The sequence below is a fragment of the Chrysochloris asiatica genome, unplaced genomic scaffold (assembly GCF_000296735.1).
Source record: "Chrysochloris asiatica unplaced genomic scaffold, ChrAsi1.0 scaffold00135, whole genome shotgun sequence".
NCBI lineage: Eukaryota > Metazoa > Chordata > Mammalia > Afrosoricida > Chrysochloridae > Chrysochloris > Chrysochloris asiatica.
Genome location: NW_006408653.1, coordinates 8,968,274 through 8,992,150, shown reverse-complemented (window position 1 = coordinate 8,992,150; position 23,877 = coordinate 8,968,274). Strand labels below are relative to the sequence as shown.

The following is a 23,877-nucleotide window of genomic DNA, read 5'->3' as shown; positions in this document are numbered from 1 at the left end:
TCCGTAAACCTTTAAAGGAAAGAATCCCCACCCCACCCCACCCCCCTTTTTTTAATATTTAAATGTCAGAATAGTTCATGGTAAACTTTGCAATTACAGATGATAGTGACAAAAAACCCCAGCGACGCAATCGTAGCCGCAGGCGTCGTTTCAGGGGTCAGGCAGAAGATAGACAGCCAGGTAACTTATGTGTGGACCTGTTGACAACATCAGGTCACAAGCATGATAAAAATGTCATGTCTGCTTTTAAAATATATTAAACTTAACCTGTGCACTTGTGTGCATATACATTCAAGATGTGCATTGCATAAATTGTTACGCATCTAATAAGACTACCGAAAATGCATTCTTCCTTCACAACCTGAATGTTTAGTAACCTGTCTAATTGAACTAATGTTGTGTTACAGTTTTTTACATGGACATACTGTTGCAAAGGTCATTATTTTGTCCACTTGGCACTCTTCACCTTTGAGATGGGTCACTTTGTTGTAGATTGTGATATAAGGTTGATGGTTGGGCAGTTACTGCATGGTGTTTGCTTAGTATATCTAGATTCAGTACTTCATTTTTGTGGGAATAATAATACCCAGTTTGAAAAAAATGCATAAAAGAAAAAAGAACTTGAAAGTGTCTTTTTCCTAGTAAGTGGGAACGCATGTTATGTTTTCATTTGTTATTGTAGTATGATGCCTTTGCCCTTACACCTACTAACTATTCAAATTAATAGTACCTACTTAGTTTTAGTTAAAAAATTTTTAGTAATTTCAAAGGAACTTGTTGGCTATTCCACATTATTTTGGGCATAATTCAGTTTTCTTTGTACAGAATTACCCTGTATACTCACAAAGAAATTGTGTGCACCAGAAATAAATCCCTTTCAAACTAATCAATTTCTGCATTCTTTCCAAAACAAATTCTTTCATGTGTTTTCCCTAAATAATGTAAATTCTAATATGTTTAGTATTTGAAGTTTCATGGTTATAGAGAGATTTGGGAACTGGGTAAGGTATTAGTTCCCAATGTCATAAAAATAGTTTACTGTATTATTTTCCTATGTTCCTAGAGTTAAAAAAATTATGACACAAAGTAAAACTTGACTGATTTGGGGCTTCCAGTAATTTGACATTTGTCCCAGACAGATAAATGTTTTCCTTACTTTAGAACACCTTTCCCTTGTTCATCTCAAATCCACAAATAGAAGATAATAGTGGCGAGGGCAAAACATGCATAATGCTGTCTTCTTCCTCCAGTAAGGGAGTCAGTGTTTTCTTAGATTTATCATAATTTGGTTTCTCCTTTCTACTTATTCTTATTTGCCCCAAATTTTGTGTTACCCTTAGTGTAAATTAAGCATTAAATGTTCTTTACTAAACTTACAATGTGACAACACACTGGTGTCATATTGATGAACTTTAGTTGATTAACAAGAAATTTGGAGCTCAAGTTTAAACTATTATATATTGCTTGAATGTTTTTCTTGATACAAACATTTACTATACTGCGTACTGTGTTGAACATTTGAGTTTCTTACATTTTAAAGACAGGCTGTAAAAAGGTTTCTCAGAGTCAACTGAGGTACTTTTGTTTCTTTTTATTTGAGGAATGGGAGGGAGTAAATTTTACCTTTCTTTTTAATCTACCATAATTGATAACGATTCCAAAGGATATTATTCTGTATCTGTACATAGTAAATGAAGGGTTCTAAGAATTGTTTCAACACTTAGTCCAATTTAGCAGTGTTTCCACATTGTACCAGGTTTTCCACATTATTGAGTTCTTCAGGTGTCATTGATTATTGAACTATGGAAATAACTATAGCTAAATCATTCTCAGAACAATTTTGCCACCCTGTATGTAGAATAGTGAATTAAGTATTCACTCGATTGATAATAACCCTCCTCTTCAGTTTTGTGAACTATTAAATTTATTTATAAATTTTTTAACAACGGATAAATAACTGAAAAATCTTCCAAATCAGTACAGAGTTTCTTAAAATTTTAAAAAAACAAAAGGCAGTTTTAGACATAAGACACCTTTATTTTAGTGGTATTTCTAAAAATTAAGTTTTTGCCTTGTGATTTTGAAAGATTCATTTAAATAATATTTCCTAGCAAATTCTTGGGAACCTCTAAAACTGTAACATTGATTCATAATTAAGAACATGAATTCTGAATATCATCCAACTTTCTGTTACATCAGAATGATTTGTTTTCATGTAATTTGAGTATAGTGCACTAATTTCCCCCATACCTACCAACTTTAAATAGAGTTTCCATTCTTTACATAACAACTAGTTTCCATAATTTAAAATGCACTGCATTTTCATATATCATAATTTTTTTTTACCAGTTGGTGATAGAAAATTATCTTTGAAAAAAGTGTGATTATTTTGACATTTTTCCAAATCAGTGAAATTCAACTTTAGCAGTGTTTGAAGGAAAGGATTATGGTATTTTCTTAAGGTCTTTCTAAGGGAGGCTGATTATTTGCTGTACTTGGGCTAGTAGTAGGATTTTTGTTTGGATTGGTCCTTTACTATTACCACTTCTGCCTTCTATCCATTTCTCTGCAAAGTTACAGCAAATGGGGAAGGAGTGTGATTGCTGAATCATTTCTGCCCTTTCCAGTCATAACCATTGTCCATATTTAGGGTGTTCTTTTGTCATTTTTAGTTTGCTTATAGTTTTTTTTTTTTTTTTTTTCTCTTTTTTTAGTTAACTCAGTATGGAATAGTAGAAAGGGCCCATAAAATATACATTTGTACCCCCCCCCCTTTTTTTTCACATCGTATACAAAATTGAAACCCATTACACCGAGATTGACACATACACCGGTGTTTTCTACTAATAATTCCAAACACTCTTGTCTTAGAACACTGAGTTTTATATTCTAGGTTGTGGATTTCTACACTAGATTTATTCCACAACCTTATGCTCAATCAGAAGTAAACGGCTGGATTATTGGGAAAGAGGATTTAATCTAGGCTTCTCCAATTGCCAGCTTGAAATTTTGTTGTCTATACCAAGTCATAAGCAAATCTTTTCACAGGCAGCTTTTTCAAGCTTTGTTTTTGGTTGGAGGTGGTACCCAAACGTAATAGAATTTTGAAATTGGGTGACTCACCATTAATTTATTTTAATAGTGAAATTACTCTTTATCCATAAATAAATCTTCAGAAGTATTTTTTCAACACCTGTAATTTTTTTCTCATCTTTAACAGTCACAGTTGCAGATTATATTTCTAGAGCTGAGTCTCAGAGCAGACAAAGAAACCTCCCAAGGGAAACTTTGGCTAAAAACAAGAAAGAAATGGTAAGGAGAATTTAACCTGTAGGTGTTTTTTTTTGGTATGATTTAGTTTTATTTTTTTCTTCTTAACTTGCTGTATGATCACTTATTTCCTAAAATAGAGGAATAGTAAAGAAGACTAGGTTTTGTTCTTGACCCAAGGTAACTGAAGACATGCATGCTTGAGCATTTAAAATACCTTTCACAGCGAGAGCCTTAAAAATGTTTGTAAAATTCATTCTGCCGAAAGATTGGGAATAAAGACTATTGCTTGATATGGGATGGGGAGCAGTAGGATAGCTATCTGCTTGGTGATAGATCAGACCTCTTTAGCTTTCTTTTTTTTGAATAGGCTTTAAGTGATTTGATATGAATACGTTTTTTTGTTTTCTTTAAAAAAGTGAGTGAAGTAGGTAGGTGATTATTTGCTTAAGGTATTGTTTGTTTTTTACATGGCGAGCTTCCAAGTGGTTTAAAATTAGTTGCAGGATTCAGGGTATTGCTAGAAATTAGGGATTCAGAGTTGAAAGACCCAGAGTGTACTACATTGATACTTGTGAGATTTAAGAACATTTAAAATTTTTGATGCATTGTGATTTATAGCAGTAAAAATTATTAGCTATTTAATGTGTATGTAGTTATATTTCCCGCCTCAGCTATAGATTGCATTTATAAAGAAGTTGAAAAAGTTGTCTCCCTTTGGCAGGCAAAAGATGTGATTGAAGAACATGGTCCTTCAGAAAAGGCAATAAATGGCCCAACTAGTGCTTCTGGCGATGAAATTTCTAAGCTACAGCGTACTCCAGGAGAAGAAAAGATTAATACCTTAAAAGAAGAAAATACTCAAGAAGCAGCAGTCCTGAATGGTGTTTCATAAACTGAAGAAGTTCCTAGTTTACAATTCTTTTACATTACATTTTACAATAGTGCTTGTACAAGCTTGCCAAAGATAGAATATGGATCGCCAGTCTTTACATCGCACTTTCAGTTCCTCCATTTGGAATTCAGAAAGGGGAGGGATCCTGAAGAAATCATATGTTAAACATACTTTGACACCTACTGTGTTATAAAATATATCATCAGATGTGCCTTGAGAATAGTATATGTAACATTAAAAAAAAGTTGCTGGCTATAGGAAATGTTATTTTGTTTTCAAAATATGGCAGAGATGGGGGTGGGTGGGTGGGTGGGGTGGGATCCCTAACGTAATATTCTTTATGGAAAGCATTAGCTGCTTTTGTTACATTTTTAATAATATGCAACCACTTCTTCACCTGAGGGAAACTAGAATGAAATGCAGTCTAAAATATTTTGCACTGAATTGTAATTTCTCCATTAGTTTAGTCTGGAAACTGGTCTGTTTTATGTGTTTTTAAAATGCTGTATGTAGAGGAAACTCTGCAGACCACTGGAATACATTTGTTAAACTTTCATGTGCAGGGACACTGGGTGATATTGGCAGTGACTGTTCTACATTGAGGCTTTGTTTGGTTTATTTATTAAAGTGTACAGTATTTAAAAATCAAACATAGCTTTAGTTAAAACACTAAGCTGAATTAGTCATGTCCATTCAGACATAACCTGAACTACTGAAAAAAGATCAATTTCCAGGTGTATTCTGTATAAACTACATGTTAGTCTTCAGTAGAGTATCTCCCCATCCACCCTTTTTTTTTCTTTCTTTTTTTTTTTTTTTGATTTTGGTTGTTTGATGTGCAATATGTTTTTGTATGCAGGTAGTAAATAAACTTTGATCTTCCATTTGCTGATATTTAACTTTCTACTTTTTACACCAATTACTGCAAAGGATAGTTGAAGCTACTTACAAACCTAGAGCAGTGCCCTTTGATTGCTTCTTTAACAGCATTTATATTTGTTAATAGCATTAAAATATTAGTAGGCCATTTATTCATTTTGTGATGAATTTTATGAAATCTTAAACACTTAATATATATATATATCCTGTTAGAATACAATGGCTTGGGAATAATAGTTGATCATTATGAAAAAAATGTTTGTAAAATAAAATTATACTCAAAGGTAGCTTTTGAAAGGCAATAGAATTTTTTTCCTTTTTTTAAATCAAATAGGCCACTCATTGCTTTTTTCACTTAATTATCAGGAAAGTAATTTCCAAGGTACTCATACCAATAATCATGATTAAAAACCAGTAAGACAGTTATTTTAGCCCCATAGCTTAATCTCAAATTATTCCACATTGTAAAATGAAATACAGTAATTTGTGTAACACTGGTGAGGTAAGGTCAATTGTGGATCTGTAGGAGGATTTGGCTCTGCTATATCATACAAACCACTGAGCAACAAAGATAGCTTTTGTCATTTAATGTCTGGAAAGTTTTATGTGTACAGTTTGCTGTTACATGGATAAAAATGTTCAGGGCTTTTAGTTAATTTACATGAACTGAAAGAGAAGCTTGTGTTAATTGCTTTTAGGTCAGTGTATTAGCCCTAACCGTCAAATTTATTCTAGTTGAGAATAAGATGTAATGGTATTAAATGTTTTTACTTAAAATCATCTTAATGGCTGCCCCTGAGAACTGAGAATTTAAAAAATATGTACTTCTTGTACTTTACATGAAGATTTAAAATAATTTCTTGATTTTTAAAAGTTTACTCATATTTTAAACACACTTTTTATCCACCGAAGCTAGAAATACGTAAAATTGGCCCTTTCAGTTCTAATTTCCTTTCTTAATTGGATTATACATTTTAAGTATCAGAAGAATTTTAACCCCTAATGTAGTTAAATACTCTGTTAAAAAAAGTTATTTCTCATTTTTTTTCCATGTAGAGTAGTCAGAATTATTAAGTTTTTTCGATAAAGATTATTGGGGAAGGAAGAAACATTATCATCCTAAATAGCTCTTTAAAATACATTAATAGCCATACTTTAGGTAGGATATTAAGTATTAAAATTTCATTACAAATGTAACTAAACCCAGTATTTTGCTCTTTTAAGACTATTATAGGTAAGTTTGGGGGCTTCTTGGTTTTGAACAGCATATTCAGAAATGAAAAGACCCACTCCTCAGAGGCTACCATTGCTGATTGGGTAGCCTTAGAAACTTGGAAAGGAATGTGGTTTTGCTTTTTTTTTTTTTTTTGCTGTTGTGTTAGTTGCTGTGGGTGAACTTTCCAGTAAGTGAATCACTAAACAAAGACAAACAAAAAGCTCTCTAAAATTTCTTATGCAGTTCATATATTTATATCTGCATGTACCCATGAAAGTATATATGGAACCTTATCTGAATCATGGGGTAGGAGCTGAGTTGTGCAGGCACAAAAATGATCTGCCTTTCCTGAAACCTTGGGAGACATAGGTAACTCAGGTTTGACTTTTTTTTCCCCTTCATTATTCGGTGGGCTATTGCTAAGAATATAGAAGGATGACACACTGAAACCTTAATAGTTATTTTAATGTGGAGTTGGAGAACTCCAATCATGGAAACTGACCTGGGACATGGCTTGGGACTAAGTTTGAACAGGTTACTTAAATGAATATATTTTTAAAGATAAACACATGCACACAAATGCATACTTACATTAAAATTATATACACATATGTATATGAAAAGTAGCCATGAAGCCCCTGTATGCTGCAAATGGTTAGCACTTGAATGCTTCCTTGAGAGATGGCCTGATAATATTCTGTAAAAGCACAGTTCTACTGGTGACAACGTGGGTTCACTGTGACTTGAAAATGCAGGCAAGTGTAAAATGGAAATACACAAAGCAAAAGCTCTGAACAGGAAAATCAAATAGGTGAAATAAACAGCTGGGTTTTCAACTTTGTTTCTAAGTCCTCATTCATGACAGCCATTCCTTTGTGGGAAGAGGACAGAGTTAAATCCTATTTATTGCACAAGTAATTTTATAGTTAAGGTTTTCAGCCTTGTTATTTTTGTAACCTGAGAAAGGGTCTCTGCAAAGTTGGTTATGCTAACAATGTTCTGAGTTAAATTAGGAGTATTTTTTTTTAAAAACCACCACCAACTAGGTGATTCTGCCCACTTGCTTAAAAAGCGTAACTGACTCACTTATTTAATATTCTCACAGGCAGCACCTACAGTGAGCTTAGATTGAAAATTGGCTATATTGAAGTAGTCCTGTGCCATATTGGTGATTATTAGAAATGACAGTGAAGAAAATTACTTTCACAGTTGGATTTTCTAGAATGGTTAAAGGAACTTGAACAGGAATTTACAGCTTGGCAAAATTCCAAAGGCAAAGTATAGGGCATTAGTTGTAAACTCTTTCCTATACCATCTTTGCTATTATGGTTTCAGTTCTCTAGATCCCTTTTTTATGGTGACTCCTTATGTGCAGAGAATTATTCACATTGGATTTTTAAGTGTCAGTTTTAATTAGGATGTGTGGTTTTTGGATTGTGTTTTATGACTCTGGATTAATTTATGGTAATATTTGGCTTTTCTTTCAGGAGCCATTTCAATAAAAATATCAGTAATTAGAAAATGTTAGGTTGAACCACAGGAAATTACTGACATTTGACTATTTTGACCCACAGAACCTAACATTCAATCTAATACATACAGTATGATTATTAACTCTAGAAGTCCAGGGAAGTATCCAGACAGCCAAAACCCCCTAGAAGTTTATCAGTACGTCATTTTACATTCAGGTTCACCAATACTGGTGGTCAAGGTTCTCTCCAGTCAGTTCTGACTCATATGTATACAACATAATGAAACACTCTGCCCAGTCTTGCACCATCCTCAAAATGGTTAGACTTGAGCCCATTGTGGCTGCCATTGTGCCAGTCAATCTCCTTGGGATTCTTCCTCTTTGACACTGACCCTTCTCCACTTAGCACAATCTCTACCTCCAAGGACTGGTCACTCCTGATGACATGTCTTCAGTATGAGATGAAGTCTCAACTTTTCTGGCTGTACTTCTTCTAGCACAGATTAGTTCTAGCAATCCATGGTACTTTCAGTATTCTTTAGCACCTTAAATACATGAATTCTATGCTGCAAAGTCGTTTGAACTGCAGCAAGGTCAGTGGTTCAAGCTTACCAGCTGCTCCTTGGAAACCCTATACAGTGTCACTATGGGCTGGAATCAACTCGACGGCGCTTAACAACAGCATGGTCTTCCTTACTCATCTTTAATATGCATATGTTAGTGCCATGAAGTCAGTTCCAATTAGTAATGACCTTGTGTTTGGATATCAGGAGTCCTGGTGTGATTGTGGGTTAATGCGCTTGACTGCAAAGTTGGTTTGAACTGCAAGGTCGACTGTTAAAGCTCACCAGTTGCTCCTCGGAAGCCCTATACAGGGTCACTATGGGTTGGAACTAACTCAACATTAAAATAACAGCACTGGACTGCAAGGTCAGCAGTTCAAACCCACCAGCCATTCCTTGTAAACTACCTTAGGAGTCGGAATTGATTCAAGGGCACTTAATATGGGTATCATCAAGGTGTCCTAGTGTGGCGCTGTGGAATAAAGCACTGGACTGCAAGATCTGCAGATCAAACTCAAAACAGTTGCTTCTCAGAATCCCTATACAGGGACACTGAGTCAGAACTGAATCCATGGCACATAACATAGGGCACCAGAAGCTTGAAATAATATGTGGGAGTAGTAGGCTTATTCTTCCATGGAGCAGCTGTTGGGCTCTAACTACCGACCTTGTGGTTTGCAGTCCTGTGCTTATCGTATGGAGCCCTAGTAATACCATGGCTTGGGTCAGTTCCACCTTAGTTCTTACATGTCTGTGTTGTTCAAAACTTTATACAGAGGCGTTTTGAAAAGCAGATTTGCCTTTTAATTTCTTGACTGCTGCTTTCATGAGTGTTAATGGTGGGTCCAAACAGGATGAAGTCTGATGCTATTAGTCCAGTTGTGAGGGCCTTTGTTTTCTTTATTTTGAGGCACTATCCATTATTGAAAGCTGTAGTCTTTAACCTGCATCATTAAGTATTTGCTCTCTTCACTTCTAGCAAGCAAGGTTGTTACTCTGTTAAGTGGCAACAAGTTGATTCTCATTCATAGTGACCCTGCATAGAGTTACCAAAGAGTGGCTGGTGGGTTTGAACCACTGACCTTGTGGTCCACTGCATTTTCCTGCGCCACATCAGGACTCAGGTTGTCACCCAGCTGGTACTTAAAAAATACCAGTGGAATGGCTTCCAGCATCACAGCAACACACAAGCCACCACAGTATAACAAACTGATATGACAAGTGGTGGACTGATAAACTGGTATCTTGTATTTGAAATACTGAAATAAGGTGCACAAAGATACCATTGGAGAATGTAGTGCAATTTCATTTCTCTTTCCTTTGATAATTCAAAAAGATGTAGTTAAAAGTCAGAATTGGGAGTCTTCATCTTAGCTGTAAGGTAGCTGTGGGGGCATTGCAGGATAAGTACTAAACTGCTAACCTTACACAGTTCACACCCACCAGCTAAGCGGAAAAAAGATGAGGCTTTCTGCTACCATAAAGATTTACAGCTTTGAAAACCCAATACAGAACTGCTTTAAAAGTTGAAATCAACTTGACAGTGAGTTTGGTTTTTTTAATCTTAGTTCTACTAGTTTATTTTCTGTGGTTCCATATTTTCTCTAAACAGAGAAGGTTAGGCTGGGATTCTAAGGGCACTTGCAATATTAATAGAACTTGAGTCATATAGGAGCCAGAATATTTAACTATATTACCCAGCATTCTCAGTAAGTGTGCAAAACTAAAATTTTGTTTTATATACCTGTGTCCATCCCAATCATTGCCAACCAGGTTGTATGTAACATAGTTACATAGAAAGAAGTATAAGAACAAATAGTTTTCACTGATTTTCCTCAGCTCTACAGCCCCTATAATACATAACACCTTAAGTGTGTGCCATCAAGTGGGTTCTAAGTCCTAGCGACTGTATAGGGCTTCCAAGGAGCAGCTGGTAGGTTTTTGGTTAGCAGTCCAGTGTTAATCCTACAAAGCTACACCAGGACTCCACGATCTTAATAGTGTCTCAAGTTTCTTTGTGGATTTTCAGTGATTGGTATGTTCTGTTTTTGGTAAAATTACATGGGTATTTTCTGCAACGTTTACACCTTTCTACTTAATGGATTGAAGGAGCTCTGATAGCGTAGTGGTTACGAATTGGGCTGCTAATCACAGGGTCAGCAGTTCGAAACTACCAGCTGTTCCGCGGGAAAAAGATGAGGCTTTCTGCTCCCATAAAGATTTACAGCCTCAGAAAACCCTGTACAGGGTCGCTATGAGTCAGAACTGACGCCACGGCACTAACAACTTAATGTATTAATTGTAAAATGTTCCTTTAAACATATTTACAGACAATATGCAACAATTGTTTTTATAAAGCAAATTTATACTTAATTTCCTGGCCTTTCACATAAGGGGGCGTCAAAAAAGTTTATGGAAAAAAGGAACTTTTCCATGAACTTTATGGAGCACCTTATGTCAACCTTTTCCAACTTGTTTTTATTATGAAGAAAAATATAGAAACCTATTTGACATCCCATTAAGTGAAATAGCACTTAAGGTGGCAGTGTTAACAGGTTCCAGATTATACCTTAACATTAGGCTCTTAAATGATAGTGCAGCAACAAAAGCAAAGCCTGAATCATTTCAGTTTCCTGGTGCTCTAGGTTACTCTCAGTTTAGGATTCATTGTTACTGAGTATATAGTCAAATTGGTTCTGACTCATAGCAATCCAAGGAGCAGCTGGTGAGTTTGAACTGCCAACCACGTGGTTGAAATTGACCTTCGGGTCCTTAACTTACCTCAAAGTCTACAGCATTTTATTGACATAAAATTTATAGATTTTTTTTTTTCTGTCCTAAAGTTTTGGAGCCAAGTTCTAATTTTTAATTGTAGTTACTAACATAGTCAACATTTACAGGTTACTGTCAACAGAGCACACCTTATAAATCCTCAGTAATTAAAGCAATGTAGCTGGTCTAACCTAAAGTATTAAAACTTAAACAACTTAATTAATCCTTTACATGAAGACTTTTGAATGCATGGATTTTTAAAGTATTTTTGATGTAAGGTTTTAAGATAGGGCATGGTAGAAAACCATGCTGAATATAAATGTAGCTTTCACTGTGGAATGGTTCAAGGGTTTTGTCCTTATGTTAGTAATTTTGTTACTCAATTTTTCCAAGTTCTGAATGATTTTGCTTCTAGCTATCCTACTACCCTCCTTGCTTCTCTTTAGAACCCACTACTTACTTTCTAAAGATTTACACCCTCAGAAACCCTGTACAGGGTCGCTATGGGTCAGAACTGACTCGACGGTACTTAACAACAACAACTTACTTTATATGGCAGAAAGTAAGGCAGTCTGCTTCTACAAAGATCTGCAGCCTTAGAAAGCCTATGATGCAGGGTTTCTAGGAGTCTGAATAGACTCCATGGTAGTGGGTTTGGGTTGGCATAGGTAATTCCAAGAATTGGAAAATACTATGAAAGAGAATCTTGCTTAAAACATAAAGAAGATATTTAATTCCAAGACCACACATTATAACCCATTTTCACCAACAGGAAAGCCAAGGTATTATACGTATCTATTAATACTTAGAACCAAATTACAAATGAAGGCAGTGAACTGGAGAAGACTGTTGTTATGTGCCGTGGAGTCGATTCCGACTCATAGCGACCAAGCATAGGGTTTCCGAGGCTTTAAATCTTTACAGGAGCAGAAAGCCGTCTCTTTCTCTCATGGAACAACTGGTAGTTTCAAACTGCTGACCTTGAGGTTAACAGTCCTATTTGTAACCACTGTGCTACCAAAGCTCCTTTCAGGGCTTCTAATTTTACTAGCTGTATAACCTTGGAAACCACTGCTAAGATGTTTAGTTCCCTCATAAAATATGGAAGAAATGTTGCATTACTGAATCCTGTACCTCTTACTCATTAGTGGTGGATTCAACTTTGTGTATTTCTATGTAAGCAATGACCATCTTTATAACTGGTTATAACAACTGGTCTAAGCGAAATGTGTAATGACAAGTTACCAGAGTCACATTTCAGCATCACCAAGGAGAACATCTTGGTGAACTGAAAGGTACACAGAACAGAGGTTAAACATATGGAACTGTGGAGCTAAGACGAGGGTTCATTCTTACTTTTCTCATTCAGCATGTATGTAGCCCTGGACAAGTTACTTAACCTCCATAAACTTCATTTTCTTCACTTGCAATATAATAAGTAGTTGATTTATTGACAGGACAATGCATAGAACAATGCTTACACGTTAAGTGTCATCCAGTTTTTTCCAACCCATAGCGACCCTGTATAGGGTTTCTGAGGAGCGGCTGGTGGGTTTGAAATGCTGACCGTGCAGTTCAAATTGACCTTGCAGTCCAGAGCACTATCCTGAAGTGCCAAGCCAGGACTCCACATTAAAAGGATATTGTTGTTGTTAAGAGCCTTGGAGTCGGGTCCGACTCATAGCGACCCTGTGCAGGGTTTCTGAGACTGTAAATCTTTACGGGAGCAGAAAGCCTCATCTTTCTCCCGCGGAGCAGGAGCAGCTGGTAGTTTCGAACTGCTGACCTTGCGGTTTGCAGCCCGATTCATAACCACTACGCTACCAGAGTTCCTTACATTAAAGGATAGAGGCTTTTTTTTTTTTAGATCACCTGGCATATATTACCCAATGATCTAATGCAGATAACGTTATTTTCATAAGAGAAATGTTAGGTTAAGCCTTCAATGAAATACGGATTCTGTGTTCTACTTAAAAAAGGCAAGCCTAAAGAAAATAAAACTGACTAATGTAAAAAGGTGTGGTGCTGTAGGCTAATGCATCAAACTGCAAAGTTGTTTGAACTGCAAGGTTGGTGGCTCCTTGGAAACCCTATACAGGGTCGCTATGGGTTGGAGTCCACTTGATGGCACTTAGCAATGTAAAAGGAGCTCTGATAGTGTAGTGGTTAAGAATTAGACTGCTAATCTCAAGGTCAGCAGTTTAAAGAGGCTTTCTGCTCCCATAAAGATTTATTGCCTCGGAAACCCAATACAGGGTCGCTATGAATCAGAACTGATTACACAGCACATATACATCACCACTACCACCACCAATGTAAAAGAAAAATGTGCTCTGCTGTGCTCTTTACTAATAAAATGGTTCCTTGTCTTAATACATGTCTTAAAATAGATACTCTATTTGCATTAAACATGCACAAGTATTTACATCTACTATATGAAGTTTTTCCCAGGAAGGAGATTTTTCGTACATAAAAGACATGGCTGGTTTGTCTTCATCTAAATCACAACAGACTTGATCAGAAATTTTAAAAAAGGGAACAGGACAGTAAATAAACCAAAGGGTAAATAAAACCTGTTAGGTGCCATCAAGTCATTTCTAACCCCCAGCAGCCCTATGTACAACAGAACGAAACACCGCCTCGTCCTGCTCCATTATCACAATAGCTACTTGATATTCTTGAGACCACTGTTCTTGCTACTGTGCCAATCCATCTCTTTGAGGGTCTTTCTGACCCTCTTTCTCCAGGGAACGGACCCTCCTGATAATATGCCCAAAATATGAAAAATGAAATCTAGCCATGCTAACTTCCAAGGAGCATTCTGGTCGTACTTCTTCCAACACATTGGTTTGTTCTTTTGGCAGTCCATGGTACTTTTAATATTCTCTAACACCATACTCAAAATATATTAATTCTTCTACTTTCTTCCTTATTCACTGTCAACCTTTAACATGCATATCACCATGACTTGGGTCAGGAGAACCTTAGTCCTCAAACTGACATTTTGTTCTTGAACACCTTAAAGGTCTTGTGCAGCAGATTTGCCTAATACATTACATTGTTTGATTTCTTGACTGCTGCTTCCATGAGTGTTGATGGTTGATCCATGCAAAGTGAAGTCTCTGACAACCTCAGTATTTTCCCTACTTAGATGGTTTAGAGGTGAGGATTTCTGTACATTGCAATGCAACCCATACTGAAGGCTATGGTCTTTGATCTTTATCAAGTATTTTAAGTCCTCAAGGCTTTCAGCAAGCAAGGTTCTATCATCTGCATACTGTAGGTCGATACTGCGTTTTTCCTCAAATCCTGATGCCGCATTTTTCTTCATATCATCCAGCTTCTCTGATTGTTTGCTCAGCATTCAGACGGTGAAAGAATATAACCCTGGCATACAACTTTCCTACTTTTAAACCAAAATCTATAAATACTCCAACACCAAATATGATTACCTCTGTTATAGCTATTTCCCATTACTAATTGAGAACTTTCAAAATTTATGAAAGTTTACCTTAGGTGGTGGTTGTCAGGAGCTAACGAGTTTATTCTGACTCAATAGCAACCCTGTATAGCGTTTCCAAGGAGCATCTGGTGGGTTTGAATAGCCAATCTTGTGGTTAGCAGTCCAGTGCTTATCCTATAGTGCCATACCATGTAGGTATAACTTACTTACCTTAGAGCTATATGATATAAACAACTCTATTAGTGGCCACAGAATTTACATCAGATTTTATCCAGGTCGTTTGGTTAAGATATAGGGGGATACCTGGTAATGTAACGGCTAAGCGGCTTGGTTGCTAACCAAAAGGTCAATTGTTTGAATCCACAAAGTTGCTCCAGAGGAGAAATATGTAGCAGTGGGTTTCTGTAGAGATTGCAGCCTTAGAAATCATACAAGGCAAATTCTATTGTACCCCACAGGGTCGCTAAGAGTTGCAATCAACTTGAAGGTTTTCCGGTTAAGATTATTATGAAACACTATATGCTGTTAAACTAGTTGTAAGCCATTTGCCTTCAAATGTCATTTAAATTTATTACTGTGTATATTTTTAAGAATCCAAACTGAGTATTTTGGCACTGTAGGATAAGTACTAGACTGCTAACCATAAGGTCAGTGGTTCAGACCCACCATCACTCCCTTAGAAACTACAAAGGGTTACAATGAGTTAGAACTGACACAATGGCCCTTAATAACAACATGGGTCAGTATTGATACTGCATGCAATTCTCCACATATGATTAGGTCTCAAAGACCAGGTTATCACGCAAAAATCTGAATTAAGTAAAAATGGAGGATAATTACATCATTACCTAACTGCCAAACCACTGAGAATCATGGCCCAGCCAAGTTGGCACGTAATCATTACAGTCAGTTACTTGTTTTGCCCCTTGGCTTCCCTTATTGCTAGACATATAATGTTAATGTGAAAAATAGATTTTTTTATTATTGTCATAATAGGAAACATCAGATAATGAGATAAGTAAGGAGTAAGTGTAGGTATTAAGATTAGTGATAACATCTGTAAAACTTGTCAAAATATAACCCAATTAAAGGAACAATTTATAATTGATGAATATCTTGAAGGGACTAATTGGAATTACTTTGATTAAAAACGAGACCTGTATTTTCAAGTCTTTTCATACTGTTATATAATTTTTAATGCATATAGTTGAGTTCTGCCAGTAATACTATACTCATACCTGGGTTAATTTCTTAGGTCAGAGTGGCTAAATACAATATTCCACATAGGCAGGCCTATGTTTTTAAAAATGTGCTGTTTTAGACCTTAAATAGCCTTTCTGCCCAAGTAGTCCTTATTATAATGACTTATTCTAATTTTATAGCATTACAATGTACTTTATTTAACACTATCTGTCAATCTCCCATTAGACAGGAGGTTCTGGAGAATGGGGACTATCATGTTCACTTTACATCTAAGAGTGCATAATAATAGGTGCCAAATTTGTTAAATGAGTAATATTTCTATTCAAATGTTACACATGTATAAATAACGATCTCCAAATATTCTAAGCTAGTCAATAATCTTACTTAAAATTCTCAAATTTAAATAAAATTATACCGAGGCTTTGAGTTGGCTTTTGCAAAATTATTTTTTAAAAATCAAAGTTTTGAGGCATTTTATTATAAAAAGTCAGGCTTGTATACATAATAAACTAGTAGATGCTTTAAAAAATTCAGCATATATTTACTTCACTTTTTAGCTTGACCTTCTAGTAAATCTTTAGCTTCATTGATTTTGGCTGCTATATAAGGAGATCCTCCTATAGGAAGAAAGAAAAGAAATCGTTACAAGAGAGATTCTTTTTGCTTGGTTAAAAGATGCTCTTGTTTCAAGGATCCCTATACTTTGACTAGAGGTGAAGCTATAGTAAAAATGTTAATAGATGATGGGGCTTCTAAAAGTTTCTGGAAAAATTCCATTACCTTTTAATTCCATTTCCACAAACTTTTTGAAGCCCTTTCCTATTTGTCAAACATGAAAAAAAGACTTCTTTAAAAAATTACATTTTTCCAAACCTTAAAAAAAGTATCAAAACAGGATTAAGAAAACACATACTTACGTAATTTGAAAACAGTGTAAATTATCCTAGTCATGGTGATTCTATGTCATGAATCAGAACTAACTTACTAGTACCATGTTATTTTAAAACCATGATATTCTCAGAGATTTCTTAACTCTTTGTTGGAAAGTTTCCTGTTTGCTTTAGATCTTTTTTCTGTCCTTTATAGTTTGTTTTCTCTGGTAAATTTTCCTTTAATGATGTCACCCTACTAATCTGCATCCTTACTAAAGCATTTTCAAAGTGTGGTCTCCAATCAGATAGGGTGTGTCACGTAGAAATGCAGTTTTATGAACCCATTCTTGACTACTGAATCAGAAGTTCTCTAGCTAAAGTTTGTATACGAGGCAGAGAAGTCAGATTACCAAACAACTGTTGTTGTTACGTGCCGTGTTCCCACTCATAGCGGGTGTACGGGGTTTCCGAGGCTGTAAATCTACGGGAGCAGAAAGCCTCATCTTTCTGCCACGAACAGCTCGTAGCTTCAAACTGCTGACCCTCAGGTTAGCAGCCCGATTCGTAACCACTACGCTACCAGAGCTCCATACAATTATAATCCTTTAACGTGTCAAAACTCTCTTTTAAGACTCTCTAGTAGAAGTAACAGTTTGAGCCCTGGAATATTTTGTGTGGTTTCAATTTCAAGAGGGAATGGGAAATGGCATTAAAAGATAATGAAATTTTTACACAAAAGTTTTTGAGGTACTCTTGTATTTTGGTACTCAGCTTTCTTTTAGCACAACCAAGGAAGGTAGAAAACTGTTAAGCTGCTTATACATGCACCAGAAATAAATGATATCCCTACAGATTTCTGATTAAGTAGCCTTTTAGTTCAAAGGGTCTAATGCTGCTGTTAAGTACCCGTGAGTCAGTTCTGACATGTTGTTATGTGCCGTCCAGTCGGTTCCGACCCATAGTGACCCTGTATAGGGTTTCCAAGGAGCAGCTGGTGAGCTTGAACCACTGACCTTGCAATTCAGACAACTTTGTCTGACCACAGTGCCACACCAGGACTTACACATAGGTTTCCAAAGCTATAAATCTTTATAGCAGCAGAAAGCCTCATCTTTCTCCCATGGAACAGTTGGTGGATTTGAATTAACTACCAACCCAATGAGTAGTCCAGTAAAGGGAGGCAGAATTACATTTTAAATTTAATTATGATTTAGATTTAATTTAATTAGGTGTGGCGCTGTGGGTTAATGTGCCAGACTGCAAAGCCGTTTGAACTGCAAGGTCGGCGGTTCAAGCTCACCAGTTGCTCCTTGGAAACCTTATATAGGGTCGCTATGGGTTGGAACCTACTAAATGGCACTTAACAACAACAACATAGAAAACAGATATAGCAAAGCTTAGGACTTTGTCAATACTATAAATCACATTTTCTTATAACTGCATATCTTAAAGCATTGTTAATGCTTATCACTATCTTCCAAACTATAGCAATTATTAAATCTGATCATTATTATGTAAATAAAATTGTCATTTAGCATTTATTCTTTTATGATACCAAAAACAAATGCATTTACTTCTTGAGACAGTGTTCACATAGATATTTAGGCATTTTTCTTATAATGACTACCAAGAATTAGATATAAAGTTATTCTATTAATAACAAGTATACATTCCAACATACATAATACTTACCCTTATCTGGGTGATTTAAGAGCATGATTCGTCGATGAGCATCTCTTATTTTTCCTTTATTGGCAGTAGGGCTAATTAAAAAAAAAAAAAGTATTGTCTACTTCAATCTGTTTTCTCAGTCACATTGAAAAATTGTTTGTAAGAGCCTTTTCTACCACAAAAGAATATTCTGAATCAGAACTAAATGCTACTTAGAAAAGCAACCTACGGCTGTCAAGTTGATTCTGACTCACAAAATAGAACTCCAGAGGGTTTCTGAGAGTGTAAATCTGTACAAGAGGAGACAGCATCCTCCTGTGGAATGGCTGGTAGATTTCAACTGCCAACCCTGGGGTTACCAACCTAGTGCTCAAACTGTGCTACCAGGTCTCCTTTGAAAAGCTCTTCTTAAAAAGTTACTTGAACTTGTAATATTCATTACAAGAGTCTTTTTATGGAAAAGGGAAATATGCTTAGTATTTAGAAATGAAAGCAGAATTTCACCACAGAATATGCTTATCAGTTATAGAAAATATTGAGTACTGTGATTATCTGAAAGTGTTAGTGCTAATCTTTAAAAAGTACATGGAAGGAAGTAACTGTAGGTGAAACTGACTAGAATTGATACTGCCAATCTTTTGGGGACAACAAACCCCCATTAACTTTCACTAATTAAGGAGAGCCATCATTCGTCTGTCAGTGTGTCACACTGCAGTGGCTTGTGTGTTGCTATGATTCTGGAAGCTATGCTACCGATATTTTAATTAATATCAGCAAGGTCACCCACAGTGGACAGGTTTCAGATGAGCTTCCACACGAAGAAAGACTTGGAAGAAAGACAGGCGAACTACTTCCAAATATTTAGTCACTGAAGACTATGAATAGCAGTGGAACACTGTCAGCACTGGATTACTGAATATTGAAACGTGATGAAGAGCATCAGAATAATGACAGATAAAGTGCCAGAAGATGAGCTCCTCAGGTTGGAAGGCACTTAAAATATAACCAGGGAAGAGCTGCCTCCTCAAACTAGAGTTGACTGTGATGACATGAATGGAGTAAAGCCCTTGGGACCTTTGCTGACGAGGCACAACTGAATGAGAAATAGCTCTAAAAATCCATTAATAATCAGAACATGGCATGTATGAAGTATGAATCTAGGAAAATTGGAAATTGTCAAAAATAAAACTGAACGTATCAAGTTCGATATCCTAGGCATTAGTGAGCTGAAATGGACGGGTATAGGCCATTTAAAATCTGACAATCACATGACTTACTATGCTGGGAATGACAAATTAATGAGGAATGACATCACATTCATCATCAAAGAGAACATATCAACAGCAGTCATGAGGTACAATGTTGTTTGTGATAGGATAATATCCATTATGCCTATGTTGTTGTTAAGTGCCGTTGAGTGGATTCCAACCCATAGTGACCCTGTATAGGGTTTCCTAGGAGTGACTGGTGAGCTTGAACTGCCAACTTGCAGTTCAAACGGCTTTGCAGTCTGGTGCATTAACCCACAGCACCACACCAGGACTCATTTAGCCTATAAGGAGGACTATTATCCAAATTTATGCACCAACCATTAAGCCAGTGACGATGAAACTGAATTCTACCAACTTATTTGGTACGTAGTTGATCAAACATGCATTCAAGATGTTTGATCATTACTAGCAATTGGAATGCAAAGGTTGGAAACAGAGGAAGGATCAGTAGTTGGAAAATACGGCTTGGTGATAGAAATGATGCTGGAGATCGCATGATAGAATTTTGCAAGACCCATGAATTCTTCATTGCAAATACTTTTTAAAAACTGTATAAAAGACAACTATACACATGGAATACACAGAAATCAAATTGACTACGTCTGTGGAAAGAGATGGTGGAAAAGCTCCATAGCATCAGCCAAAACAAGGCCAGGGGCAGATTGTGGAACTATCAATTGCTCATATGAAAATTCAAACTGAAGCTGAAGCAAATGAAAATAAGTCAATGAGGGCCAAAATATGATCCTGAATATATCCCACCTGAGGTCAGAAATCATCTGAAGAACAGATTTGATGCATTAGACACTAAAGACCAAAGACCAGAAAAGTTAGGAGATGACATCAAGAACATCATACATGAAGAAAAGTAAAAGGTCACTGAGAAGGTAAGAATTAAGGAAAAGACCAAAGTGGATGTCAGAAGAGATTCTGAAACTTGCTCTCCAGCACAGAGATGCTAAAGCAAATGAAAGAAGTGAGGAGGTGCACGAGCTGAACAGAACATTTCAACTGTCAGCTCAAAAAAAAGTCAAATATAACAAAATATGCAAAGACCTGAAGTTAGAAAACCAAAAGGGAAGAACATGCTCAGCATTTCTCAAGCTGGGGGAACTGAAAAACCTAAAACATTCAAACCTCAACTTGCCGTATTGAAGGATTCTGTGGGCAAAATACTGAATGATGAAGAAAGCATTAAAAGAAGATGGAAGCAATACAGAGACAAAAAGGAAATGGTTCAACCATTTCAAGATGCACTGAAGTCATTGGCAAAGAACAAGGCACTTTGAATTGATGGAACAAAAATTGAAACCTTTCAAAGCACTAACTCATCTATGCCAAGAAACGTGGAAGAAAACTTGGCCAACTGACTAGAAGAGATCTATATTTGTGCCCATTCCAAAGATAAGGGGCCCAACAGAATGCGGAAATCATCAGAGTACCATTGATAACCCATGCGAGTAAATTTTTATCAAGGTAATATAGAAACGGCTGCAATCATACACTGACAGAACTTCCAGAGTTTCAAGTTAGTTTCAGAAGAGGACGTGGAACGAGTAGTATCACTGTTGACGTCAGATGGCTCTTGGTTGAAAGCAGAGAATACCAGAAAGACATTTACTTGTGCTGTATTGACTACGCAAAGGCTTTCAATTGTGTGGATCATGACAAGCTATGGACAACATTATGAAGTATGAGTATTTCGGAACACTTAATTGTGTTCACGAGGAACCTGTACATAGACTAAGAGGCAGTTGTTTGAATAGAACAGTAGAATGCCGAATGGTTTAAAATTAGGAAAGGCCAGGGTTGTATTCTTTCACCATATTTATTCAATCTGTATGCTGAACAAATAATCAGAGAAGCTGGATTATATGAAGAAAAACGGTATCAGGATTGGAGGAAGGCTCATTAACAACCTATGATATGCAGATGATACTTACCTTGCTTGTTGAAATTCAAGAGGACTTAAAATAATTATTGATGAAGATCAAAGACCAGCCTTCAGTATGAGTTATACCTCAATGTTAAGAAAACAAAAATCCTCACCACTGGACCAATAAATAACCTCCATATGAATGGAGAAAAGACTGAAGTTGTGACTTCATTTTGCTTGTCACAACCATGTCCACTCATGAAAGCAACTGTCAAGAAAACAAATGACATACTGCACTGGGCATATCTGTTGCACAAGACCTCTTTAAGTGTTGAAGAGCAAAGATGTCAGTTTGAGGACTAAGGTATGCCTGACCCAAGCCATGGTAATTTCAATAACCTCATATGCATGTAAAATTTGGATAGTGAATAAGAAGACTGTAGAAGAATTGATGCATCTGAGTTGTGTTGTTTGTTGGAGGAGAATATTGAAAGTACCATGGACTACTGCTAAAAAACAACAGCTCTGTGTTGGAAGAAGTACAGCCAGAGTGCTCCTTGGAGGCCAGGATGATCAGACTTTGTCTTCCATACTTTAGACACATTGTCAAGAGGGATCAGTCACTCAAAGAAGTTATCATGTTTGGTATAATGGAGGATCAGAGGAAAAGAAGGCCCCCAATGAGATGGATTGGCACAGTGGCAGCATCAATGGGCTCAAGCATAGCAACAATTGTTAGATTGGCCCAGGATCAGGAAGTGTTTCATTCTGTGGTCGCTGTAAGTGGGTACCAACTCAATGGCACCTAACAACAACAATAATTAAGGGAGAAGGCCTTTCTTACATTTCTTCATATCTCTAGAGTTGTAGAATTTTTTTTTTAATATTTGAAATTATTATACCTTACACCCAATATTAATGCTGCTTCCCGTTTTGTCATTTTGTGTTCAAATCCACCTCTGTAATATCCACCACTGAAAGCCTGAAAGAGAAAATACATTAGTAAGGTCACATTAATAAAGTAAATTGAAAAGTAGATAAGAAAATGTTTGTAAATGTTCACAAAACCAATAGAAGAAGTAATTTTAGAGAACTTTCCCATGTAATTATTTTCACTTTACAAGTTGTTGTTGTTAAGTGCCGTCGAGTCGGTTCCGACCCATAGCGACAAGTAGCAACAAATAATACTTTCAACAGTCCCCTTTTCTAGAGAAACTAACCTGTCTTGGAAACGTAAGACAATTGAACAGTAACTCAAAGTCAGTTTTTCAGGAGCAGAGTTAGCCATGGTCTAGGTAAAAATTTCTCAGAATATGAGAATATATTTTAAAACAAGTAGTGCCTCAAAAAGAGGACTTAGAAGTCTACATGGGCAAGTGGCTTATGGACATCATGAGGCTCAAGGCAACTAATAAAACACAATTATGCAATCAGGCCCTCTGATCATGTTATGTCAGAAATCTGGTAAAGTATACTATCGTCCTACTCTCTCATATTCAATCACACACAAAAATATGTAATACAGAACAGGATGTCACCTGGAAATGTGACCACAGAATGCACTCCAGTATCATCATCACATCCAGTCACACTCCAAAGTCTACTTGCAAGTATCAATCAACAAGTTTAGGAGTGTGCCAAGGTCACAAAATAAGAATAGATCACTTCAGATCCCTATAGAACTGTGCTGTTGATACAGAGCAAGGAGGGAGGGTGAGAATGTAAACACAATGATGCTGGAGTAAACATGATATGCCACTTGATACTAGAGATGGCAACACCTCCCCCCAGATACTGTCACATAACATTGAATTTCTGAGGATAGGCTCATTACCATGCTCAGACTTCTTGTGAAAACAGAGCTATGAGGCCAAACAAAAGAACCTCATATATGTTTGAAAATTTACTCTCCTCAACAAAGAATTAGCTCAAAAGTTTAGTAAGTCTTACAGATTTTGGTAGACTTTGAAAAACTTGTTTTACTTGAGGTTCCATATGCTTCATGGCTTGCAAAACATAACGGCCTAAAAACAAAAGCAAAAAACAAATAAATAAACAAATTCCAATCTCCCCACTTCACTTTTACCGGCAAACCACAAACAAACCTGCAAATCCTGCAGCAGCAATGGTCAATCCAACTGCTACCACTGTACTGGCCTGGCAAAGTGAAGAAGAGTAAATATTTACTTCTCTCCATCTTATCTATTAAGCCCGGTCTCCCATCCCCAACTCATTACAAGTTCCAGTACAATGGGAGAAACAACTTTTAAGGTGAAAATATTCTGCCCAATGATTCTTTCAATCCACTGCTCGTGGGGATTTTCACTAGGAACAAAAAGGGCAAGTCGATTTATTTCCTTGCGAAATAGAGAAAAGGATGACTCCCCTCCCTTTGAAATGTTCTCTTTCATCCCTGGGTAAACGAAGTCACAGAAAAGTTGAATCCAAAGCAGTG

The 23,877-nt window shown here is 36.4% G+C and overlaps 2 protein-coding genes across 6 annotated transcripts in view; one reads left to right on the top strand and one right to left on the bottom strand.

Moving 5' to 3' along the window:
• FXR1 (fragile X mental retardation, autosomal homolog 1) overlaps window positions 1-5,051 on the top strand; it is a 105,923-nt gene extending 100,872 nt beyond the window's left edge. For 2 of the 5 annotated variants that reach the window (XM_006869823.1, XM_006869822.1), the window contains 3 exons: window positions 100-180; window positions 3,221-3,312; window positions 3,995-4,165. In XM_006869823.1, coding sequence (XP_006869885.1) covers window positions 100-180; window positions 3,221-3,312; window positions 3,995-4,165 — 344 coding nt within the window. Of the gene's footprint in view, window positions 1-99; window positions 181-3,220; window positions 3,313-3,994 lie in introns of all 5 variants that reach the window. The other 3 variants (XM_006869819.1, XM_006869820.1, XM_006869821.1) reach the window with 3 other exon arrangements.
• An 11,133-nt stretch (window positions 5,052-16,184) lies between these two features.
• Window positions 16,185-23,573, bottom strand: DNAJC19 (DnaJ (Hsp40) homolog, subfamily C, member 19). The gene is made up of 5 exons (XM_006869818.1): window positions 23,528-23,573; window positions 23,373-23,446; window positions 22,325-22,404; window positions 18,297-18,367; window positions 16,185-16,349 (listed from the first exon to the last, which is right to left on the bottom strand). The coding sequence occupies exons 2-5, from the start codon at window positions 23,424-23,426 to the stop codon at window positions 16,279-16,281; spliced, it is 276 nt and encodes a 91-aa protein (XP_006869880.1). The 5' UTR covers window positions 23,427-23,446; window positions 23,528-23,573; the 3' UTR covers window positions 16,185-16,278.
• Window positions 23,574-23,877: the final 304 nt, after the last annotated feature.